General features: G+C 43.4%; 1 protein-coding gene across 3 annotated transcripts in view; it reads left to right on the top strand.

Moving 5' to 3' along the window:
* Positions 1-18,276, top strand: part of zgc:109889 (uncharacterized protein LOC553542 homolog) — a 50,889-nt gene extending 32,613 nt beyond the window's left edge. The window contains exons 1-9 of one of the 3 annotated variants that reach the window (XM_039610441.1): positions 388-435; positions 4,785-4,938; positions 5,038-5,155; positions 8,150-8,218; positions 8,765-8,809; positions 11,288-11,421; positions 11,939-12,241; positions 12,346-12,758; positions 12,997-18,276. In XM_039610441.1, coding sequence (XP_039466375.1) covers positions 4,805-4,938; positions 5,038-5,155; positions 8,150-8,218; positions 8,765-8,809; positions 11,288-11,421; positions 11,939-12,241; positions 12,346-12,758; positions 12,997-13,154 — 1,374 coding nt within the window. In that variant the 5' untranslated portion in view covers positions 388-435; positions 4,785-4,804 and the 3' untranslated portion in view covers positions 13,155-18,276. Of the gene's footprint in view, positions 1-387; positions 436-4,784; positions 4,939-5,037; positions 5,156-8,149; positions 8,219-8,764; positions 8,810-11,287; positions 11,422-11,938; positions 12,242-12,345; positions 12,759-12,996 lie in introns of those variants that run through there. The other 2 variants (XM_031726931.2, XM_031726932.2) reach the window with 2 other exon arrangements.

The following is an 18,276-nucleotide window of genomic DNA, read 5'->3' as shown; positions in this document are numbered from 1 at the left end:
GGGAAAAGCTCAGCAGTCTTCTGTCTTATCCTTCCCTCCCCTTATCTCGCCTCCTCCTCCTCCTGCTCGCCTCCTCACACTTTTCCACCTTCTCTCCTCTTCTCTTTCTGTCTCTTTTTACCTCTTCCTCCTCCTCTTCCTATACCACACAAACCATTTCTCAATTCTTCGTTTCCTTCGTTTCCTTTTCCACACACTCAAATTTCTTTTCTGTCTCATCGTGTCCCGCTACTCGTTCTTCCACCTCCTTTCTGATTCCTCGCTTCCTCTTCTTCATTGCTTCTTTTGTGCACCACCCTTTTTTCTTCCATACATGAAGAAAGGAAAGGAGGAGAGTAGAGATGGAAGGAGGAAGGAAAGAAGGATTGCAGGAAGGAAGTGAGGAAGAAATGAAAGCAAAGAGAAAGCAAAGAAAGATGATCTAGGGTCAAAAAGGTAGGAAGGGAGGTAGGATGTAAGGAAGGATGGAAGAAAAGAGAAAAAAGGGGGAAGGAAGAAGATGGATGGATGGATGAAATGAAGGTGGAAGAGAGGAACAAAGAAAAGAGGAGGGAGGAATAACAGTTAACAAGGAAAGAAGGAACAAGGGACATTATGATTTTTTTTCTATCGCACACATAAAGGATGGAAGGAAATAAGGAAGGAAGGTAGGGAAGGAAGACAGAAAGGCTTAGGGAGCAAGGAAGGACAGGTAATATTATTACTTTTTTGTCGTGTACATCAAGAAAGGAAAAAGGGAAACAGAAAAGAAGGAAGGAAGAAGGAAGTAAAAGTAGGGAAGGGATGAAGGAACAACAGCTAACACAAGAAGGAAGGAGCAAAGGAAGGTAGGACATTTGACAAGGATAGGTAATAATATGACTAATATGACCACTAGTGTACATCAAGAAAGGATGGAAGGGAGGTAGGAAGGAAGAGAAATGAAGGACAGGAAGTGGCAGAAGGAATATTATTTCTTTCTAGCGTACAGGAAGAAAGGAAGGAAAGAAGGGAGGGAGGAAGAAAGAAAAGAATATCAAAGCAGGAAGGATAAAAAAGGAAGGAAGGAAAGCAGTAGTGAAACTGAACAGGTGGCTTATTTCAGACAGCAGAGGGATCCAGCATGAGATAAATAAGGATTATTTTGAACAGAGAGTCATGCAAAGCTGCTCTAACAGGGCTGGAGCTGAAACTAACAGGTTCTCTTTAAATTAAGACGCTCTGTCTGTGCAGTGAGGATGCACAGAGAGAGCGTGCACAGAGAGCGTGCACAGAGAGAGCGTGCACAGAGAGAGCGTGCACAGAGCCTACAGGAAGCAGCACGTCCCTCCAGACAGTAAAGTGATTATAAATTGTTCACATAAATCCAAATAACTCTAAATTCAGAGGCTAGGTCAGTGCGGAGTTCCTTAATCAGTGTGTGCATTACATGAATGTGGTTATTAATGGCGTTTAACACAGTTTATGCATGTGTATGTGCAGAGAGGGAGGTGAGTGTTAAAAAGGACTGGAGAGGAGAAAGAGGAGAAGGAGAAGAAGAGGAGCAGAGAGAGCGAGGTCTCTTTGAAGATGTGTCTGAATGAAAGTTGCATTAGCTGCGAGTTTTGTGGATTATTCATTTGGCCGTAGGGAAGGAAGCTTAGGGAGGAATGATCAAACAGACAGGAGTGTGCTCTGACTGCACACACACACACACACACACACACAGATCAAACGGCCAGTTGCCCTTTGGTGTCTGCAGGCTGATTTTTAAGCTAACCATAGATTTTTCTGTAATAAAATGTGTCCATACGAACACAGACATGCTGCGTCAGTGCACAGAGCTAATGACAGGAGCGTGTGACACTGACGTGGTTTAAACTGATCGTATAGGACACTGATCACGCCCTGATCGTCTCTGTGTGTGTGTGTGTGTGTGTGTGTGTGTGTGTGTGTGTGTGTGTGTGTGTGTGTGTGTGTGTGTGTGTTTAGCCATCTGCTAGATCCTGGATAGCACTGCAGCGGTGATAAATCTCTCACAGGATTGACACACATACATGTCGTATTTTACTCCGACTCTCGCTCCCTTTCACGTTCTGACACTTAACACACCGCCCAGCCTCCTGTTGTTGTGCACCCACAGTTTGCATGCGTGTGTGTGTGAGAGATGCTTGTTAAGCTGATGCAACAAGCTCCAAGTCTAATCGGTCCCTGCTGTCCTATTATGTGTGCATGCATATGTATGCATTCAAGTTCAAACACCTTTTAAGCTGTATGTTCTCTATCAGTCGATATGCACATGATGTGTGTGTATTTGATCCGTTTATCTGTTTTATTTCTAAAATGATCTTCTATAGGTTGCAGAATCGTAGCAAACAAATACACACATATCCAAACGGTGTCTGTTTAGAGAAGCACCTGCTGATAAGCATATACTCCAGGAATTACTTGATAATGAAGTGTTCTAATTAGACGTCTTTGACTCGTAGCATTTCATCTCCTGCCTCTCTCAGCAGTTTCCTGCATTTACCACGCCGCTTTTTAACAACCGATAAACCCATAAATCTCAACAAGGTCAGAGCTGCGTGTGTAAAGTTACCATTGAGGGTCAATAGCTGCTCTGAGTGTTTTATGGCTTCTGCTTGAGCAGCATGTGCCGTTTTATTTGTCGACGAAAAGGTCGAAACGATGAGGTTAAAGTGACACGGAAGCAATGAAGTGCAATAGTTTGTATACTGATGGGGGTTTGGCTCCCTGCTGGGCTGGTGGGCGGGTGGACACCCAAGTTTGTGATTGCGGTAACTTAAGAACGAGACGACTTACTAACATTCTGGGACGAGTTCAAATCCTGGCGAGCTTGACCTCACAATCAGAGGTCAACTTTTCTGAAAATCTGCTAGGATTTTCACATTTATACTACACGTGCATCTACCAAGAGGCTGACAGCCGCCAGTATTATTATTTTCTTTGATTAGTTGCTAGCGTCTTATCTCCTGCATATGTTTTAAGGAAAGAGAAACAAAATACAGATTCTTCATCCATCCATTCTCTTCCACTTATCAGGGTTATCAATTAGCCACATAAATAAAGGAAATTCGTCCAAATTCGGTGTGAATGGCCAGAGTCGTCCCAGCAGCCTGCTGATGTGTTTTGGAAAAAATTTGGGGACTTTGAAATGTTCTTTTTATAAATTCTACGGCTTTTCCTGGTGACAAAGACCTCCCCCACAGCCATTTAAGTTAAGTAATTGGAGATAAATTATGTGAATTTCAGGAGCGGGACCATGCCTCCAAACATGCCTCTTCCGGGTCTTATCTTATTACGACCCCCCCAGTTCTACAAGCTGTTTGTTCTCGTTTTCATGCCCCACCCTAGTTCCCCCTTTTTTCAATTCTTTCACTTCTCATTAGTACATGGGGATCTGCCAGGCCCAGGAGCCGACGCCAGTCCACATCGAGGCCTTCCCCAAACCGCAGCTCAATTCTTGATTAAGCCATTCGCCTTTCCCTACTAAAAACACTGCCAAACCTAAAATGAGGATGTGGGTCGAGCTGGTGAATAGAGATACAGTTAAATAACAGAAAAGTTCCTGTTTTTCACTATTAAAGAAACTCTTTCTGTAATTTTACACATTTGTAATGTACAAAAACTGAGACGTCTTGTTGAAATTGCACTTCTTTATCTTGTATTAAGACATCTCAGAGTTTAAATCTGTTGTTAAACTTTTTTACACTGACAAAAAGGGCAATTTTGCTGTCCCGCTATGTGTGGGTTTAACAAGTATATTTAATACCCACAGTTTTTCAGACTTCAACATCATCATTCTTTTAACATAAATAACATAAATAAATTGCGCAAAACATTTTTAAGCAACAAATTGAAAAAAAAAATACCGGATGTAGCAAATACGATACAAACTAAAACTCATGTGTGCAAATTAATATTTAATTAATTTTTAATTTTTTTATTTTATTGTCAGGAGGTTCAATAAACCCTCCATTTTCAAAAATTAGAATTTTCTAGCAGTTGTTTAATGATTCAGGTTTTAAAGGGTTAAAATATGAAACATTCACACAAATCTCACGTGTCCGGTGTTTAAAGGACTCCTGGAATAAGCAGAGCCCCCTGGTGGCTGGTTGAAAAACATATCGGCCAATCAAAAACTGCACACGCACTGAGAATGGCAGATGTTTGCATATTTATGGAGTCTAGACTTCATAAAAAGCAGATAATCTTTATTTAATGAAGAACTCTAGCAGACGCACACTGTCATTCAGCTCCGAGCATGTGACGTGTGATGTAATGGTGTAGTCGGTATAATAAATGGGACGTGATTAGATGCATTTCACAAGAATGATTAACTCCACTGTAGGAAACTAAAAAAAAAAGAGGAAAATTATTAATTTCTGATGATTATCTGTTTTTATTTTTCACTCGGATTGTCCGTAATTGTCCTTAAAGTAGAATTTAAAATGTTTATTTTCCAGGTTGCTGTTTTCTTTGGTCACTCCATCAGCCTGAAGCTTGAATTAATTGGCATTAAAAATTTGCTAAACTTGTGCTAATTTCTTCTAAGAGCCCTAACAAGAGATTAGGCTCTTTTTCCCTTAATACCACAAATCCTGACTTTGATTCATGCCTTTAAAAAAATAGAGGGTAGAGGAGAGTGATGCATATGAAGGAATTAGTGGCTGAAACCGGCTGTTTTGGGGGATTATGATGTCAAACACCAGTGTTTGTGATTCTGCCGGCTTAATCGCCGTGTTGTTGTTTTTCGTTCTGTTTGCTTATCATAATTTAATACTGTCCTCCTTCTCTGTTTCCAGTTTCTCTGCAGGACATCAACATGAGAAAGGCCTTTAAGAGCAGTACCATTCAGGACCAGCAGGTGGTGTCGAGGACCTCTGTGCCCAACCCTGTGGTGGAGATGTACCACCGATGTGACAAACCTCCACCACTTAATATTCTCACCCCCTATAGGTCAGTCTTTTAGCCTCTCTGCCAGTATTGATAATTTACCAAGCTCCGCTCTTTTTTTTTCTTAGTTTCACTTCCTCCTCTTCCTCCTCCTCCTCGCAGGGATGACAAGAAGGACGCCCTGAAGTTTTACACCGACCCCTCCTACTTCTTCAACCTGTGGAAGGAAAAGATGCTGCAGGCCACCGAGGACAAGCGCAAAGAGAAGAGACGACAGAAGGTACGATGTGTGCGCCGAACGAGTGTTCGTGAGCGTGCGCTGTATGTTTGGGTGTACGTCACCGTGGGTCTGGAAACGGTTAAAGAAATTCATCTTCTGCTTTATTTTGCGAATTTTTATTTTCCTGCCCGGTGGTGCCATTTTATGCTGTTATTTCAGTTTCATTTCTCTCTGACTGTACTCTCCATTTAGCTTTGCTTGGTTGTTTAATCGGTTATCGATGCAGCAGCAGCTGAGCAGGCCGGTTATCCAGAGACAACAACGTGATCGACGGGGAATACAACTTATACAAACGTCGTGTTTGGCTGTAGTTACATCGCCTGAATGAGATCATGTGAGCATACAGTACAGTGCAAAACTCTTGAGACACCACTCATTGGTTTATATTTTTCTTCCAAGCAGACAGACCTTTAAGTGCTCTTGAGTAATAGTTCTCCAGGCTTTCTGAAGGTCTTTCAGAGTTCTTCTTTGGACATTGTCTGCTTTTTCACTCATTTTCAGTCCAGTCCTTGAACCTGACCATTTTTAGAGGATTTTGTTTTGTTTGTTAAACCACTGAACCCTGACCTATGAATCATTCAAGAACAGAAAAGGCACCTAACTCGAAAAGTGTTTTAGCATTAACCAGCAAAACCGTGGCTAATAGCCGTTTCACCTCGTCCTCCCATATTTCAACATGGTGTGCAGTGTGTCCCTTAAAAAGTTTGAGGAAACATGACAAGTGGAAAGAAGAAGAAGAAGTGGCGAGTCTAAAAATATATATCTATAGCAGATGAACAGCGTCTGAAGCTGTGTCCCAAAACCTAGGCCGCATCCTTCGGAGGACCCGGCCTTCGCGGTCTACGTGGACCGGGTCCTTCGAAGACTGAGAAGGCCGGAAGTGCGAGGCTGTGAAATGGGACGGTCTAGCCTTCAGATTTGCGTCACCGCTGTCTCGGTGGAGTTTAATAAACTCAGCTGTCTGCTCCTTGCTATCTAAAATATAACAAGACACGACCATCTCATACTTCTGTTTAATCAGTTTTCTGTTTGACGTTTATTCAGCTGTGTGAAAATCCCGGAGGAACCCACCCGATGAATTAATAAAGTTTTATTTAATCTAATCTAATCTAATAACTTTGATCTCAGCCAAACCGATTTACTCCGGAACAAATAAAACACCAAAAAAAGGCAAACAATTATATTTTTAAGTTATCTAAGTGACTTATATATCATGTTTAACCTGAGTAGCGAAAGACCACAGGGGTCTGAAAACGATGATGCCGGGAGTCCGCTGTTCACGATGGCTCGAGTGATCATTGAACCCCCGGTTAGCTATTGATCTGGTTGATAACAGACGTCTCCGAAAACGTCGGAGCACTTTTGCAAATGTGTGATGTCTTGATAAACTGAGCAGATATTTGAAGTTTACACAGCTACATTCTCGCCTGCAAATATGTTAAAAGTTTATTTTGTGACCCAGAAAGATTAATAAGAGTAATATTAAAACTTAGTAGCGGCCGCCATTGTTGGAAACCTGAATTGGCTGGGCCGCGCTATGAATTCTGGGATATGGTGGGCCACGAAGGACACACCCGACCCATCCTTCAAATCTGGGGAAAAGGAGGACGCATTTGTCGGCCGAATTCGGAGGAGTCTACAAATTGGGACAGCCTTCGTCGCGTCGCTGTGATGTAATCGGTCTACAAATGCGGCCTCAGGAGGATGCAGCCGATGTTTTGGGACACAGCTTGAAAGTCATGTTTTTCAGAAACAGGAAAAAAATCCAGCAAAGACCTGACACGGCCCTGAGGGATACACTGGGCCTTCAACTCATCCATATACTGTTCACTGAAGCCTCATCAGAAATGGTCTCAGTGGAAGGGTGGCTGTGTGTGGGCTATGCCAGATTACACAAGAACTGGACCGAAAATCAGTGACAACAGATCTGATGGAGTGATGAATCTGAATTTGAAAGTTTTGATTCAAATCCTGGAGGCTCTCCCATTGTTTAGAGCTGCAGTGTTTTTGGAGGTCTTGTCAAAATTGATGGAATTATGAATGCAAAAAAGTACCATAAGGTCCAATACCATCCAGCAAACATCTGATTGGATAGAAAAACACACAGTGGAACAATATCAGTCATGGATTGGACTCCCCAGGGCCCGAACATCAATATTATTGAAGCAGTGTGAGACAATCTAAATGCAGAAACATCCAAAGACGAGCTTTAAATGTCCGTGAAGAAGCCCGCAGAACTATTCCTGAAGACTGCTTAAAGAAATTACAAGAACACTTCCTTAAGAGAGTTCAGACTGTGCTGAGGAATAAGAATATTTCCCATTTTCCTACACAAATGTAAAGAAACCAGAGGTGACTCGAGTCTTTAGCACACTACTGTACGCTCACTTCCTGCTGGATTTAACTGAACTGTGTCCTGCTGTTTTAAAGTAGTGCATTCAGTTTGCAGGTCTGTGCGCTCGTCTTCGTGAACACCAATAACCTGGAGCACTGAAAGGAGCTCCAGCACACCACCATTGTTCTTGTTTATTAATCCATTCAAACTAATAGGAACTGAACTATGAATATTTCAGAGTTGAGGTTCGCTGGTATTCCCCTTTGATTCACAGTTCCATTGGCGCTCTCTTCCTTTGTTGTAACTGCCGAACAGCTGCTGCTGCATGTGTTTGCTGCAGTTCTGTCAATATTTCTGTTGAATTTAATGCTGCTCACATTTTTCTGTTCCCTCCCTTCGACCTGGAAACCATGCAGAAACCCCCCCTCCCACCTCCGAAACAACGCAGCTTCAGCTGTTACTCAACAGGTCTGAGAGCCCGAGCGAGCTGCAGGAGGATGGCTCCTCCACCTCTATCCTTTCCTCCCACAGCGCCTCCTCCTTCGTTTCTCTCTATCTTTAGTTTCCTGGCCTTTGAAGACACCCCCCACCCCCCTTCCTCCTCCGCCTCCTCTGCTCAGTCTAACGCACCAGCTTGTCTTTCTCCCATGTTTCCATAGGGCTGTCCGGCCCACCCTGACAGGCCCCACTCCAGACAGGCCCAACCCAGGAGCCCCCTGTCCATCTCTGTAAGACAACCCCGACCCCTAACCTAACCTGCCCCCGTTCTGCCCCCCCACCCACTTCCCCTCCCTCCACTTCCTCCCCACACATCCCACTAGCACACATTACAGACTCACCTATCAAAGCAGACATGTCCTAACACCATTGAGACACGCTGATACACATGAAAGTACTAAATGAATGCCAACACACGCGCACACACACACTCCCTCCTGTTTGTCTGTGTGTGTGTGTGTGTGTTTAATGTCGCCTTAGCTTACCACCTCACCGTCTTGCTAACCCTCCGTGTTTGGTTTGGTTGCTGTCCTGTGCTCCCACAAGTTTTGGCTCTGTCATCTGTACCGGTGTTTTTGGTGTTGCCTAATAGTGACTGGGTGGTGCTTAGACTGTGTGTGTCTGTTGGGGGCTGGGTCAGTGTGAATTTACCCCGTGGTGAAAAAGCTGGTGATGGGGTTGTGCTTTTTTATATTTCCCTTTACACAGTAAGTAAATAAAAAAACCAACAGCTGAGTTTCCCTCTGCTCCTCTGTCTGTTTGTGTGTCACTCATAGGAGCAGCAGAAGCAGGTTGAAGACCCGAGCAGAGAAGTGAAGAAGGTCAGTAATCACTTACTAAGTTTATTATTAATGGTCATTTAATTAGAGTTTATCAGCTTTCCTCTGAAACAAGAGTAAAGCAAGAGGTTAAATCCTCTATACAACCATTTAATGAACAGTTTTTAACAGAGTATAAAGCACATCGTAGTTCCGACAGGTGAAGTGAACAACACTGATTATCTCTTCATGGTGGCAGCTCTTAGTGGGTGGGATATATTAGAGAGAAGACGAACACTTTATCCTCAAAGTTGATGAGTAAGAAGCAGAAAAATGGGCAAGCATAAGGAGTAGAGTAAGGCCAAGTTGTGATGGCTAGACAACTGGATCTCCAAAACCGCAGATGTTGTGGTTGTTCCTGGTCTGCAGTGGTCAGTGTCTATCAAAAGTGCTCCAAGGAAGGAACAGCGGTGAACCAGTGACAGGGTCATGAACGTCCAAGGCTCACTGATGATTGGGGAGTGAAGGCTGGCCCGTGTGGTCCGATCCAACAGACGAGTTGCTGTAGCTCTGCTGAAAAACCTTAATGCTGGTTCTGATAGAAAGCTGTCAGAATACAGTGGACCCCTGTCCACGGCCAAAAGCACCAACAATGGTAATGGTGAGTGTCAGAACTGGCCCACAGAGCAATGGAAGAAGAAGTCCTGGTTCTTTTACATCCCGTGGATGGCTGGGTGCTTACCTGGGGAACACCTGGCACCTGGATGCACGATGGGAAGAAGGCGGTTCGGCAGAGGCCGTGTGATGCTTTAATCAATGTTCTGCTGGGAAACTTTGGATCCATGTGCATGTTACTTTGACACGTACCATCTACCTAAGCATTGTTGCACACCCTGTACACCCTTTCATGAAAATGGTATTCCCTGATGTCTGTGGAGTCTTTCAGCAGGATAGTGCAACGATGACTCTGACCTGTTGACCTGGCCTCTAAGTTCCCCAGATCTCAGTCCACTGAAGGATCTGTGGGATCTGCTGGACGAACAAGTCCAATCTATGGAGTCCAATCTACTTTAGTGGGCTGGAAGAGATTGAGTCCTTTGCCAATGACTGAGCTCCTCACCCAGCCTCTAAAGCTGAGCCCAGACATCCTTTGGGATGTTTACACCTTTCGTATCTTTCTGTCTCTAACCAGAGCTCGTTGCCAGCAGGGAGGGTAGGAACATACACCGACCAAAATATTGACAGCATCACTTTCATTATTATAATCAAATTATAATAATGAGCCCAACTTAAATGTGATTAACTTTTGGGATTTTTCTGCTGCAAGATTGAGCAGAATTTATTTAGAAGTTATTTCCTGTCATGGCTTGACAAATAACATGGAAATAGGAAAAACAAAAAAATACTACACAACTTCTTTTTATAGCAGCCATTACTTTACCACTGTAAAATATAAAAAGCACATTAAGGATTCCAAATTGGGCAGCTGGACCAGTGGATTTAAAACACAGTCCATTTAGCACAAGATGTCAGTACATTCAGTTCAATTCTGTAAACAACCACGGTTATAATACAGAGGTCAGGGGGCAGATACGACACTGAACTGTGTTAAGCTTTCGATTGGCTAGCAGTACAGCTAACCTTTATATGATTAGCATTTGTCATTATCTATGAGTGGGATTACTGGTTAGCTTACAACTTAGCCCTGAACCTAGTCACTAAGTCTGTTATCAGTTTGTAGATTGAAGGGGTCAAGTTAGCAATCACGCTCAATCTGTTTGTAATAATCAGCTGGTTTGGAGACAGGTTTTCTATGTCCATTTTTTGGAACTGTGTAAACACCTGCACATTTCAAAGCGCATTAATGTCCTTGAACATCAGTCTTTTCTTACATATCTCCTGCATGCGTCTGCATATCGAAGACCCCAAATGACTCCAGGCTCTCCGACGTTTGTGGGAATATTGTGTTTCTTTCAGTTCAGCTTTAATTTCCATCGTTGACACCCATGAAAAATCGCTTTAATTCGAATTTACTGGCTTACTAAGAGCAATCTGAACTTCCTCCTTCATTTACACTGATTCTGCACTGTAGCAGATGTATTATCTAACTGGTCTTATACAGTCATCCTAACTGCATCAGTAACATTTGCGGGATCAAGAAAATAAATCACAAAGCTGCTTAGAGCCAAACAAAAGTGAGACTGCTGGTAAAATAGTTAATAAAAGTGGAATAAAAAGAGCAGAGACCACATTGTTAGTGTGGAGAGCTCTTAATCATTTTAAAAGGCATCACTAGTAACTGCATAAATGCTGCTACTGCAGTAGAGACAGTAAAAATCTATTTTGTATTAGTAGGGTGCAATACAGGTACAGCTGTTCTAATGCTGCACTCTAAAGGTAGTGACTGTGAAAGGATTACAGGAGAATGATGTAATACAGCAGCTTAATCTTTCTAAACACCATTACAATAATTATACATATATATAATTTTGCCTGTAACTGCAGTGTAACATGTCCCTGTCTCCCGGTTTACCCTTGAAGGTGCGTAAAGCTCGTAACCGACGCCAGGAGTGGAACGTCCTGGCCTACGACAAAGAGTTCAGACCAGACGCCAGGCTCGCCCCCTCCCCTTACCACGGCATGTCCTCTGAAGGCTCACTGTCCCCAGATAGCAGGTAAACACACGTGTGCACACACACATACATTAGCTATAAGTGAGGGTTTTTCTCTGAGGTCCTGTTTCCTGTTCTAGTTTATGTGTACAGTCAGTGTTTGAGGATGAGCATTGGATGAGAGAGTTTCTCTCAGGCTTTAAAGCCTATAAATACTATTCATATACTATAAATAGTACACAGTAAGCTGGTGTTGTTACACAGCCACTATAAGTGTCAGATAATTTAAGCACATACCTGCTTGATACAGAGATTTAAGAAGTACCAGCTTACTGTGTCGTTTACAGCTCTGTGCTGCCCTCTTCTGGCAAATGTAGTTCAGAGCACCTGGATTGCGTCACAGCAGGTTGGAGGAAAAGATGAGGTTGACTTTCATCAGGGACTGAAGTCACTGCTGTGGCAGAGCAGGAAATAATACAAGGAATACAAAATCTGATGTTCCCGTTATAATCATGTTCACTGCTGCTTCCTACCTGCCCTCTACTTTTCAATTACAACCCACTCACATTCCCTCCAACAGATCAATGGCGTCCGACTCCTACCCAGCCAGCCCCAACCACCCCTCCACCCAGGCCTCCACCACTGCCCACCCCGCCGACCACCACACCAGGGATCACCTCAGTGCCGCGGCCCAGACACAGTCACTGGATCGGGGCCTGAGGCCGGCCAACCAGCCCCCGGGAGCGGGCGGGGCTGCGGCAACAGGTCGGCACGTGGCCTCCCTGGGCCGGACCCCCTCGGGACACGCCGTCCAGGCCGGAGGAGATCCGACAGTCAACGGGCCGAGGCAGCAGTCGGTTAAGGACTACCGCGCCGCACACGGGTTTGTTTTCTGCGTTTTATTGATTGATCTGTTTTAGGGCTTTGATCGTGTTTAGTTTGTTTCTACTCATTAAAAATCTTTTGTTTACTTCTTTCCATCACCAGAGGGCAGCCCTCCACCATCCCCGAGTACTACATCCCGCCGGCCCCTCCCCCACCCCCACCAACCATCCCTTCTGCCCAGACCGCCTTCGACTCCACCAACGCCCCGCCCTCCGCCACCTCCGCTGTCCCCCCGACCTCTTCCGCCCTCTCCCGTCCCTACTCACCCTCTCCTCCTCCTCCCCCGGCCAACTACGTGCCCTCTCCCTCCCACCCGCCTTCAGGCGCACCCCCGGCCGCCCCTCCTCCTCCTCCTCCCGGAGCCCCCGCGGGCCACCAGGCCCACCCGTCACCCCCACACGCCGCTATCGGTCAGTCAGCTGTGGACGCGGCACCCTCGACGAGGAAGTCCACCATGCTGGGGATGATCCCCATGAGCGACGCCCGCTCCGACCTGCTGGCGGCCATACGTAGAGGTGAGTGCGTCTGTGTGAGAAAGAGACGCACAGAGTTATACCGAAGCAGAGAATTTAACACAACTACGTTTCACTTTGGATGCTTACAAACAAATTTATTCAAACTAATCCATCCTGGTAGTTTTTGTGAAATAAGTGAAAAATGCCTTTGCATCCAAAATAGTTTGATTTTGCTGAAACAAACACAAAGAAATTTTCAATGTTTTTGTTAACTCCGCCCTTCCTCCTCCCCCTCCAGGTATCCAGCTGAGGAAGGTGCAGGAGCAGAGGGAGCAGGAGGCGAAGAGGGAGCCCGTTGGCAACGACGTGGCCACGATCCTGTCGCGTCGTATCGCAGTGGAGTACAGCGAGTCCGACGACGACTCCGAGCTCGACGAGAACGAGTGGTCCGACTAAAAGGAAAAAAAACGATAGAGAGATGAAGCGGGGAGAGTTAAAGGGGGAGAAATGTGACGCTAAGTTGCAACTTAAGGGGTTTGGTTAGTTTTAATGTTCATCATCAACTAAAAAAGTCTGATTAAAAAAGAATATCAGTCATACATTTCTCACACACCTGTCTGTGAACTTAAACCAGAGAGGTTTTTGTGTCCGGCCACCCAGGGTGTATGGCACAATAACCACACACACTGTTTCAGCCCCACATCTGCTTATTTTTAACCTTTAACAACACTCAGTACGCAGCAGCTCCCCCTCCCCTACACGCTCTATTAGCAATATTACAGGCTCTGTATGTAGGTGGGCCCCTGGTGAGTATGGGGGCGACGTGTTTACAAAACACAAGGTATATAGCACAAGACTAACTAATTATAGTGCAATCTTAACTCCTCTGCCAAATGTTGAGAAAGGATTTATGGAAACGAGTAAGGATAATCAGGGAAAAAAAGAAAAATAGCTTATTAGCAGATAACTCGCTAGCTTTCTGGGTCATGCCTGTTTACGAAACACGCACACCCTCCTTTGGAGACACTGACCTTTTGGGAGTTTGGCTCATCTGAACCAGCGTGAGACAGCAGGAGGAACATTATCTCTGTGTAGTGAGCTGTCATGCATGCTAACAGGAAGTGGCTAATGTAGCTGTAGCTAATGGGAGATAAAAGTGCTCTGTGGAGGTATGTACAACTGGAGACGCTCGTCTGGAGAGCTCCGTTAGTTTATGCTTCAGTCACATTGGCACTCAACAACCCTGCTTTTATATAGGAATATAACCAGTATGCAACCAGCTGAGTTGAGTCTATTGCAAAGAGACGCGTTATAGACGAGTTGTGCTCTCTGGTACAGACTTACTGAGATGGAGTCCAACATCCTGACAGTGCTGACACCTCTGTGTTTAGAAAGTAGAGGACAGTGATTTGCAAACCTTTGCCAGTCAGTCTGAGAGTCGAGTGTTTGAGTCAGTCTGCATTTGTTTAGAGACCGATTGCCTCCCACCAGGCGACCTGTGCAGTCGAGATGAAACCCCAGAAGGATGACGGTGCTGCATTTTGAAGCTCTGGGTGACCAGTTAGTTGCTGCGTCTACTTGAAGTCTGTTGCTGGGCGCAAAAAAATTCAGTGAAATTACCAGGTAACCACCTTTTTTTTCTTAGAAGGTTTTTACTCCAGTGTGACTGAGCCATTAGCATACTAAGGAAAAACGAATGGGGTTGGATTAAGTTACAAAGGATGTATGAAATTACATTTTGAAGAAAGCATTTCAAAGCTACACAGCAATAAACAAGTGCTGGTTAGCTGTTGGACATACATGCTGTACACTCTATGAGATTTGGGCCTACCGTTAATTAGTGAGGTCTCGACAATAAAGCCTAGAGTCTTTAGGTAATTAGCATATCCTGGAGAGCCCTCCTTCCTGACTGTCACAATGATACAGGGAGAATGTGCAACATCCACACATAAAGTCTAAAGTTGCAGAAGAAGAGCGATGATGGGGTTTCCCTTAGATTCATGTACAACTCGAGGTCTCCCCCTGCTGGTTGGTAGAAAGACTCCAGCTTTCATGTTGGCTTCACTTTTCAGACGGTTAGCTGGGGCCATCTTTTATATACAGATTATATGGTGTGATATCGCTACAGTTGTGACATGTAAACAAACCTCTACCATCTTAAAACTGTTATAAATTTGGGGTAAAAAAAAGTCCCAGTGTTATTGGGCCGATGAGCAGATAATCCTATTCTTTAAGCCAGATAATATGCATTAATATTTTTTAAAATCTATGTATTTGAGCCCTCTGGAAAATGTTCCCCGACATGATTATACATCTTTTTTAAAGAGGTCCTAATCAGAATATCAAAACAAACACACGATCAGCAGCATTTGAAATGCTCAGAGTAATATTTTATCTCACAGGTGTGTTTATGAGCTCACAGTACGCTGGCGTTAGCTTACAGGCAGAAACTACACAGAGAAATGTGGAAGCTGGCTCTCCATGTTTTGGTTATAAAAGTGATTAGAAAGCCAAACTCTCAAAAACAAAAAAGGGGTGTGGTCAGTGCGCTTCTTAAACTCATACCTTCTAACATTAGAATAGTGTGATGAAACTGTGATAAAAGACTCCACCCACCCAGGATGAAGCTGGTGTGGGAAAACAAGCGCCAGCAGCCTCGTTCGATTTTCCCTCTCATTGAATACTTGACCCCCCATCTGCCCAGTCTGAACAGTGACTATCACTGTTCAGACTGGGCAGTGGTATTTTTCGCATTCGTTCATAAAGTGAAGCCTGACATTTCAGCCAGTGACTGTGTGCTGTGCTCTTGGTCTTATTATAAACACTTCCACACTTAAACCACAGCTGGAGCAGCTCTCACAAAGCCCAAGGGTCAAAGGTCATGTCCACTCCTTCACTCGACCCTGGGTCAGCACTGCTGTCTGTGGAGGCTTTGTGAATGCAGCCCCTGGACTATAAATACATAAGTGTAAGAGGCTCGCGGCAGTAATCTACAGTATATTCTCTCTTCTCTCTTTTCGGTATAGGTTTGGCTAATCCTCGGTATGAGCTGGTTGGACTGTAGTGTTTTATAATGTGCTTTTTCTTTTTTCAAACGTGCTGCAGTGAGTTGTTCACTTTGATTTATTTTAGGGTTTTCTGACTGTCCAGACCAGGATGAAGGTACCAGATAAAACAGGTATATCACAGAAGCCACGTAAAGGGTGATTTTTTGTTATTATTGTTACCAGATTAACCTTTAAACATTATCCTGCAAAGACAAATTTTAATATTTGTTTTAGTTTTCTTTTCAGATGATTGATTTCTTTTTTGTTTTTAATGCTGCAACCTTTAATTGCAAAGCATTGTGGGAAGTGGAGTTCTACTCCTCCATGTGCTAGAATTGTGGCAGAGATATTAACCCAACAGCGTTTCAGTTGGTTTTTAATTTGTCTATGTTAGGAAAACGTGCGCTCTGAACAGTTTCTGATATTCAACGGTCCCACCTAACCAAAAAAAGTACAAGTGTACGTGTGGAAGATTACATTAAAAGGTTTGCTCTACAACTTTTACGTTTAGTTGAAAAGTTAAAGGTGAAAATCGTTTTTTCAGGCTGTTAAGAAGGAAACTGATTCATGATTCGAGGTGGCTAACCGTGGATTCATGGTTAGAATTCAGCTGTATGGTGCAAAAGTCTTGAGTCATCTCATTTTTTAAATATTTTGCCTTCAGACAACCACGCTTTCTTGTAAATTTTGAGTAATAGTTCTCCAGACTTTCTGAAGGTCTTTCACAATTTTCAGTTCAGTCCTTGTACCTGAGCAGAGACTTAACACTGACCTATGAATTATTCAAGGATGACTTAACAAATAACTCACTTTAAATTGTATCTTTAGGTACTTTGTAACTAGCATCCTTTTGCAAAAATCACATTGGTTTTAATTTTTCTAGCTGAATCTAGAAAAATGCCAAAGATAAAACAGTTTGACAGACAAATAGTATTTTTGTCTGAAAGTCAGAAATAAGAAAAAAATCCAACAAAGACCAGACACAGGACCTGAGAGCTTCAGATGATCCCTCTACTGTTCACTGATGCCTCATCAGAAATGGTCTCAGTGGAAGGATGAAAAACACACTCAATGAAACACTATCATTCATGAATTGGCCTTCTCAGAGCCCAGACCTCAATATTGTTGAATTCATCTAAAGATAGCCAACATCCAAAGAAGAGCTTTGTCCCTAAAGAAGCCTGGAGAACAACTCCTACTTAAAGAAATTACAAGAAGTCTTGTCTAAGAGTTCAGACTGTGCTGAAGAATAAAGGTGGTCACACCAAATATTGACTTTCAAGTCTGTTACAATTATACAAACTCTGTTTTTTCCTTATATGCTGTATTTACATGTATGTTTGCATGAAACTAAGGTACTGCACCTACTTCCAAAATGCAAAACGATGAGGGATGGATCAGGACTTTTGCACAATACTGTAGTAGCCTGAAAATATGACAGTTTTGACTAGCCAGTCATATTTAGCTCAGAAAAAGGGGGAAAAAACATCAGCGGACATGTGGTGCTTGGTGGGACTCCACATTTGCCTAAATTGTACATTAGCCATGTTTTCTTTAATTGTACAATCACTAACTTCAGTGTCTAATTACTGTTGTACATGTAAAGTGTTCAGCAGCATTCGGCCTAATTTCGTTCTCCATATCTACAGCTGTAATAATCTAATTCAGTACCTGAGACTGTTCAGACTGCTCAGTACTTTCACCTTTACCTGTGCAGGTTTATTCCCAATAACGACAGGATTCTGAAAAAGGGACAGGGCTCAAAAGTAGCTTTAATTTTTTTGTTCTTGTATATAAACTCAATTAACTCAACAACTGCACTCTGCTGGAGATTCACAACCGGACTAAAGAGCGGACAATGAGTGGACAGGTTCTTGGTTTTCTCCCTGAATGTTTAGAATAAGATTTAAGGATTTGTGCCAAGGCCTGCGTTTATAGACATTATTACTGAAGCAAAAAAGCACATATGAAGAGATATAGAGTGGATTTGCAACAGACCTGGCCAATATTTACCTAGAATTAAAAAAAAAAAAAAGGTTGTATCGTAACGGAGGATGCAAAAATCTAGAGAAAAGTGTGCGCCAGGTCTGATTGTTCTGATTGTTTATTCTATGGTCGTGTTGTTGTGCTGGAGCCATAGATATACTCAGTCATGAAATTTGCCCGGAGTAGCTCGTGACCCTGCAGCGTTTAAGAATGTAAAGCTGTGACTTTGACGATTTTGCTACTTCCCGTATTCTTTGATGTGCTGACAGCTTTTCCGGTCCCGGCAACAAAAGCTGAGACCTCGCATATCAAGCGTACCTTGTGTATCTATGGCTACTGGCTTCTAAGAAAACTTTGTTATGTGTTGAAAATGTGAGAAACGAACTATGTTGTATAGACTTTTTTTGGTAAGGCAGCCTGTAAAGTAAAATTGGGGTAATATAACCTAGACAATGAAACTAAATGAAACTGTGTACTGCACACTAAAATCAACTGTAAGCAAGTATGCATGTAACTATAGCTAATAAATGGTGAACAAAACTGTG

This window comes from Oreochromis aureus, linkage group 3 (assembly GCF_013358895.1).
Source record: "Oreochromis aureus strain Israel breed Guangdong linkage group 3, ZZ_aureus, whole genome shotgun sequence".
In the NCBI taxonomy this organism is placed as follows: domain Eukaryota; kingdom Metazoa; phylum Chordata; class Actinopteri; order Cichliformes; family Cichlidae; genus Oreochromis; species Oreochromis aureus.
Note: the sequence above shows the minus strand (reverse complement) of the source record. Positions and strands in the feature narration are given on the sequence as shown.